Source organism: Egretta garzetta, unplaced genomic scaffold (genome assembly GCF_000687185.1).
Source record: "Egretta garzetta isolate BGI_Z169 unplaced genomic scaffold, ASM68718v1 scaffold658, whole genome shotgun sequence".
Lineage (NCBI taxonomy): Eukaryota > Metazoa > Chordata > Aves > Pelecaniformes > Ardeidae > Egretta > Egretta garzetta.
This window is the reverse complement of record NW_009260499.1, coordinates 160,659-167,680: the sequence shown is the minus strand read 5'-3', so window position 1 is coordinate 167,680 and position 7,022 is coordinate 160,659. Positions and strand designations below refer to the sequence as shown.

The window sequence follows — 7,022 nt, the reverse complement described above, 5'->3', positions numbered from 1 at the left end:
GGATGTGTGGATACCAGTGTGCCGAAAACTGTCCTAATCTGACCGGGGGGGGACACACCAATTAAAAAGCCAGCACTGGTTGTGCAAGGAATTGGTATACTGACAAAAAACTGCTATCGGGTGCTATCAAACCGCGGATGTGTGGATACCAGTGTGCCGAAAACTGTCCTAATCTGACCGGGGGGGGACACACCAATTAAAAAGCCAGCACTGGTTGTGCAAGGAATTGGTATACTGACAAAAAACTGCTATCAGGTGCTATCAAACCGACCTTTCCTCCTACAAAGAGAGGCTGTTACATTAGCAGGTAGTGTTGCCAGAAGGACCGGTGCTTTTGAAGACAACAGTTTCTGCTGAGCACCTTCGCTGGATTTCAGGAGGGTTTGCTCCCAGCTAGCGCTCAGCCAGCTGGAGCGCGTTCGGTGGGCTGCCGGAGAGGGGCTCTCCGTTAAGTTTCGGTCAGAGGGATCCAGCTCTGAGACCACTGATGTGAAGAGCTGCATGGGATGAGGGAACTTACTCTAAAAACTGAAGTCTGAATCCAGACTAAAATATTAATGTAGATGCTGCTGTGAATGCCACCAACTAGCTCGCCTTCAGCCACGGGCCCGTCCGTGCTGCTTAAATACCTTGGTGCTAGGGCTGTGGAAGACAAAGAGAGCGAAGCACCCTCTGAAGGGTGAGCTCTTCAGACTACTTCCAATATCTAGGCTAATAAAGTAGTAAATTCCTGAAGGATTTCAGGAGTTCCCCAGAGTGGAAAGGGAGAGTAGTAGTTTGTCAAGCTTGTCTTTAACTTCACTCTATACCTCCATAAACCTTCCTGAAGTGGAACACAGTAAGGGAAGCATCTCTCAAAATACGCTTTCCTCACTCTCGACATCTGTTTCAGCTCCCGGGGGCTCAGCAGTGGCTATCGTAAGCCTTGACACCTCTGCCACAGGGATCTTTTCTTCCAGTTGTTCTGTAGAGCCTTGTTCTCCCTCAGGAATACTCTGAACTGCTTCCTTCTGTGTCTCTGGCTCTCCAGGGAAGCCTGCTTTCACGTAGTTCTTCACTATCTCCTGCACCTCCATGTTCAGACTTCTCAGTTTCTCCTCGTACTCTGCCAGTGCCTCCTGCTGGAGCTGCAAAGAGAGACCTCAAATCATCCTCCAAACACTGATGCTAAGCAGACCTCAGGCTGAGAATGGTACAAACACCCGCTCTGAGGGCGCACAATGGGATGAGATGTTAGCACTTCACAGGTTTGGCTTCACCCTATACTGACTCAGGACTTGTCTCCATCCCCCAGGCAATCTTTGGCTTCCCTGCAGATGAAAGCAGGGTTCATCAGAAATGCTGATTTACATCATTCTGATTTGCACCACTGTTTGATGAGCTGAGACCGCGCTGTTCGCTGCACATCAACCCTGAAAGAGTAGGAATGCATTTTGTGTGTTTTGTGAGGCTGAGGCGCTCAGGGATGAGACTCCTCTCTTCTAAAAATGCATTTCCATCACACATTACATTTGGGGAGTTTTTGCATGGTTAGCTGAGTGCTAGCGCCGGCACGGGGAGCGTAGGAGTGCAGCACCTCTGACTTAGATCTGTGTAGGCTCCTGTAGAACCACCTTCGAAGTCAGTCATTCATTTTCTCAGCGTACTGAGGAGTGGGTGGCTGAAGCATGCGTGTGTGTGTAGGATTAGTGTGGCATTAATTAAGGAATGTGCAAGGAATTATTTTGGATTTACTGTACTGAGTAACAGCATTAACCCTGAGCTTTGTCTTTGCCTTTACCTGGCTTTCTTTCTCCTTGATTGTTCTCAGATTATCTGCCTGCTTCTCTTCCAGTTTCTGCTGATACCTGGCTGTCTTTTCTGTCACCTTTAAAAAGAACAAATTAAAAAAAACCACTCAAGTTTTTATAAACAAATGCTTTAGCCATCCCAAGCTTGTAAGAGCAAGACACAGTTATAGAGCCCGTGCTACAGTTATCCCCCCCATTCCCAATTCTGAGCAATTTCACGTGTACAGTACTCAAGATTCTGAGCTCCAGTGCTAGGGCAGCATCGCAAGAGCACGCACGTGTATGAGCACGGACACACAGACAGACAGCCTGCTCAACACGGCGATGGGTCTCTGAAGGGCAAAGATGAGATCCTTAGGGTCTCCTCCCCTTCTGCAAAATTCTGCACATTATTAAATAGGTGTGGGGTTACACTGTGCATTAATTGTGCTTCCAACAACCCCCTGGGTCAGAAATGCCTCTCTGACCAGGCAGGAGGCCCTTATGGACCCACAGCGCTTTAGTAAGGGCAGTGGCTGTGTTCAGCTGCGCTTTGGCTGCCTCAGTTACACGCTCAGAGGCCTCGGCGCCGTAGCAATTTAAGGGGCTTGACGTGCCTCCGAGAGCTCGCACTCTGCGAGCCGTGCCGATGATGTACCCGAGACACCCCCGCTTGGCAGAGCACAGCGACGCTGTGGCAGACCGTCACAGGAGCACTTACCAGTTTGATTGTTTGCACCACTTCCTGAATGTGAACGTTATTAATTTCTTTCTTCAACCTTTAAAGAGAGGAAATGTATAAAAACCTATAATCCATCTGTTATCTTTATATAAAACCTGTTTATCCATTCTGATAAAGTGCCACAGGGCTCGTGCCCACACAGAGACAGGTGTGTTCTATTCTCATAGCCGCCTCCCACGCTGAGGGGCTGCTGTAATTACAGGAAAGGCAAATAAAACACTGTTCAAGTTTGCCTGAGACACGAGTCAAATAAATAACCGGATGAAAAAATTCTATTTTTTTCAGCTTAACAGACAGCAAAAGGACCTTGCTATGAGCTGGATGCAAAGGCGGTAGCACACCCTCTTCTGTACCCCTGAACACTGAAGCTGTTACAACCGATTTGTACCATGCAGCACTTGAACACGCAGGCTCAGTAGCAGAGTATTATTTTTATAACAATGAAGGGGGGGGGAAGGCTGCAGCCATTACGTGCCTAAACACAACCCCCTGACTGAGATGGTTGCTGAAACCAACTGCAAAGAGATTCTAGAGAGGCTGGGGAAGACCTGCCTTCGATTCTAGGGGAGATAAATACCCACCAGGGCACGAGGGTAGGCAGGAAGTATTTGGAAGTGCTCTTAGGCTTCAGCCTAAGACAGTTGCCACGTCAGTGAGAAGCTTAAATGTCACGTAAGATGGGAGGGGTGCAGGGGAGGCCTGTCTTCAGGGTACGCTTTCTCTATCTGTAATGACCCTCCCCCTGCATTTCCATATGCTCTCCTACTCCCTGCGGCACGGCAGGGGGCATTTCTAAGGCACTGCTCCTCTCGGGCTATTCAGAAGCCCAGTAGGTGACACCTGTCCTGCTGACTGCCTTACACAAAAAACCCGAAAGCCTATGGAGAAAGCTCCAGAAGGCCCTGTGAGCAGTGGCTGCAGGACCATGCTATCGCTACAGCTAGGGAGCGGGTGTTTGGCTTCATGCACCTGTGTCCTGGAACGCAATGGCGAAAAAATGGTAGGCCAGGAGCGAGGGCAGGCAGCCCTGACCCCTACAGCTCTGCCACTACCTGCCCGGCTGCTTTAAAAAGCTTCCCTGCCGGTGGCAGAGACCGTGGTGTAGCGCTGGTCCCTGCCTGCAGCAGGACAGCCAGTGTTCAGCAGAGGCAAAGCCCGGTAACGCCTGCCCCAGTACCTCTCCTGAGCAGCCTTGTCACTGGTATTCCTCATCATGGCTTGGATCCGGTCCACTCTCTTTGCCTCCAGCTTCTTCTTAATGTCTTTAATATTGCTGTGGAGAGAGAAGAGCGCTGTGAGAGGCAGGGCTGACTGCAAACCCCCTCTGCATTTGCTCTCTGGAGTGCTCAACTGTCCAGAAAAGCAAAGTTTGAGTGACTGTGCAGCAGAAAGTCCCAAGTCTTAAGAATATTTTCAGTCCTCTAAAGTCGTCTTTTTTTTTTTTTTAAAGGCAGTCATAATAAAGGGACAGGAGAAAACACGTTATGTCATTAGGATGTATTGTATACCTACGTTGGGTGCCTCTCGAGCAGCAGGAGACTCACTGAAAGCACTTACACTGCTAAATTTAAAAAAAAAAAAAAAGGAAAGAAAAAAGGGAAAAAAAGCAAAAGAGATAGAAGGGGAAAAAAAAGAAGGAACTGATGTCTGTATAGCAGACCTAAGAAGACCTGAAGCAAGCAGCAAGGCACATGGACTATGGGATGTGACTTGCGAAGCAGAAACCATAAACACTTAAAAGACATTTGGATCAACCAGTAGGAAAGAACAAAACCCAGAAAACCTAACACGTGCCCCTGACTGAGGCACATGTGGCCATCAAAAACGCTAACTGCGGGCCAGGAACGCGTCACGACAGACGGAGGAAGGTGTTTGTGTCAGGGCAGAAGAGGCTGCTGACACCACCAGTACCACATCTTGGCCGTCCACGTACAAAACGATTGCAACAGGACAGCTGCTAAGGGGGACACGGGAACGGCCGCCGGCTTGTGGCCCATCGGTCCGGTGTCCTGCCTCCAATGGTGGAAGGAGCGTATGTTTAAGTGTAAGAAAGAGAACAAGCACAGGGTAATTTTTCCCTCCTCCACCTTCCCCGTTTCCAGTCCATCCTCCAGCTTCCCTGCCTTTCTCGCCCATGAATGTCTCTCATACCTTGGAGTTTAGCTCCTTGACCTGAGAGGAAAAGAACTCAATTTATGCGCTGTGACAGAAGTACTCCTTGAGATCCTCACTGGGTGCCCCACATCTCATCTCTTTTGCAAAACACAGAGTGATCACTTCCCTATTCTTCTTCTCCATACCATTCATGATTTTATGCACTTCTGTCACAGCCCCCTCAGTCATCTGTTCTCCAAGCTGAGTCCTGTTTACTTTCTTTTTTGCGCAGAAATTAGCACTCGCTGCTGACTGTCCTTGCCACCCCCTTCGTGCTCTTCCAGAGCTTTTTGTTCAAGACGGCACACTGGAAAGGTGCCTGCGTTGTGCAGGCAGATCTAGCTAGCAGAATGCTAACTTTGAACCTTTCCCTTTTTTTTTCAATTCCAAAAATTCTATTTGCCACTTTGGCCACTGCAGTGCTGTGAATGCTGAGAATTATCCACAGCAGCTGAAAATCTCTTTCCTGAGTGACACCAGCTCGCCCCTGTGTACTGCTGAGCTACGGTTAGGTTTTTTCCATTCACATTATTTTTATTTATTCATACTGAATCTAACTGCCATTCTAATTACCTGTTGCTCAAGATCTTTAAAGCTTTCTGGAGCTCCTCACAGCCATCTGTAGATGTGACTGTACTAAATGACATCATATTGTTAGCAATACTTGACCTGTTTTTCTTAGTCTTGTCTGAATATGCTGAATAGCTGAGAGAAACAGAGAATCTCTCCTGATTGAGGACACGAAAAAAGGAAGTTTTGCCTGATTTAGCAGCTAAAGGCTGAGAGAGGATTTAAAGGGAAGGAGGAATGAGTGAGGATTTTAGCTTCAGGACAACGTTACTGCAAGAACAAATGGATAAATGCCTGGCTAGAAATTGGTGAATTGATTCTGCCAGTTTATTTAAGTTCTGGAGCCAAGATGCTCAATTCACTTAGAAGACCGAGCTGCTCAGGCCCTGGAAGGGATTGTGTGATGCACTGACTACCGCAGACAGCGATGACAACCAGTGACCACCAGTCTGACTTCCTATCTTTCTGAATTAGTCAGTCAAGGCTACTTACTGCAGCTTGAAGGCCAGTACCCTGGTTTGGTGCCTCGTGGCAGGAACACTGTTCTGGAGATGGCAGGACAAGAGCTGTCGTCCCACTACTGCCACTGTGTAACTGTGTGAGACCCTGTGTCACATCGCTTTCCCACCAAAGCAGAAGAAACGCTTCTCCTCCCCTGTCTCAGTCACTGTCTGCAGCACAATGCAGAAAACGCTACCCCAGATGAGAGCTACGATTTGAATAACAAAGTAATAATGCATAAGTTTACCTTTCTGACGACTCCTTCAGCGCCTTCAGCTCAGCTGTCTGCTTCTCTCTGGCTAGCTCTATTATCTTGGTAACTTGCTGTTCGAGGGAGGAAAACAAGATCAAAACCAAACAAACCGGGATGAGACACAGCACACCAGCCGTATCCCACGAGCACCTGATCCAGCCTTACCCCTCCCTGCCCTGAATTCCAGGGGCCAGCTAATCCATGAGGCTTCGTGCAAACCCGTGCGCCACAACGGCGAGTTCAGGTGCGCACGCAGATCGGACTGACTGCACCCAGGCTCCAAAGGCTACGCCGTGAGGCGTGCCACTCACCCCTAGGTTAACTTAGGGACAGCGCCCTACCTCTCTGTGCAGGAGGCAGCACCAGACTCACTGTACTTGGGGGTAGGTGGGGAACAGCAGTAGAGCTTTACCTGCTCAACAACAGAGGCTAGCAAGAGGATGGACCTCCTGTCTTGTGGAAACAAAGTTCTGTGGAAACTCTTGGCAGAGTAAGCGTCAGGGCACTCAGATCTGCCTGCGCTGCTGCCTGCCGAGAAACAGCCTGAAAGGAGAAGCCCTGGCTGCTGGGCTACGTGCTGTGCAGCGAGAGCTCAAGGGTTTTATTTCCTTTTTGCAGCCCACTAAATCTCACAGTCTTTGACAGAGTTGTGAGACAAGGATGTTTTATTCCTTTGGCTCCTCTCTCTGCTGATAAGCATGATTTCCAGGCACGCTTGTTCTCAAGAGGCAGGTTTTTCCCCCCCTCAGGGTTGGTGTAGGCTAGAGCAGCCAGTCTTGCAGACAGCCTGCAAGGTGCTTGTCAAGCCAAGGTGCACCAGGGAACCTAAGATTTAAGACACATGATACAAACTCCTTTGGAAAATAATGATAGGAAAAGGCCTCCAAATCCTGGAATGATCCCCCTTTCATCAGAACAGATGGCATACACCGCATTTATCATCACCATCTTGTGGACTGCACTGTGTCTCCAGCCATTGCTGTGTCTTTTACCAGCATCTGCTTAAGGTGGGGGGGTCTGTGGGTGTGGGAAA

The 7,022-nt window shown here is 48.9% G+C and overlaps 1 protein-coding gene across 1 annotated transcript in view; it reads right to left on the bottom strand.

Moving 5' to 3' along the window:
- Positions 1 to 842: 842 nt before the first annotated feature.
- Positions 843 to 7,022, bottom strand: part of PLCB2 (phospholipase C beta 2) — a 45,052-nt gene continuing 38,872 nt past the window's right edge. The window contains exons 28-32 of the mRNA XM_035900105.1: positions 5,984 to 6,060; positions 3,689 to 3,784; positions 2,491 to 2,548; positions 1,781 to 1,867; positions 843 to 1,127 (exon numbers count right to left, since the gene is read on the bottom strand). Of these exons, the coding sequence (XP_035755998.1) occupies positions 855 to 1,127; positions 1,781 to 1,867; positions 2,491 to 2,548; positions 3,689 to 3,784; positions 5,984 to 6,060 (591 nt within the window). The 3' untranslated portion in view covers positions 843 to 854. The remainder of the gene's footprint in view (positions 1,128 to 1,780; positions 1,868 to 2,490; positions 2,549 to 3,688; positions 3,785 to 5,983; positions 6,061 to 7,022) is intronic.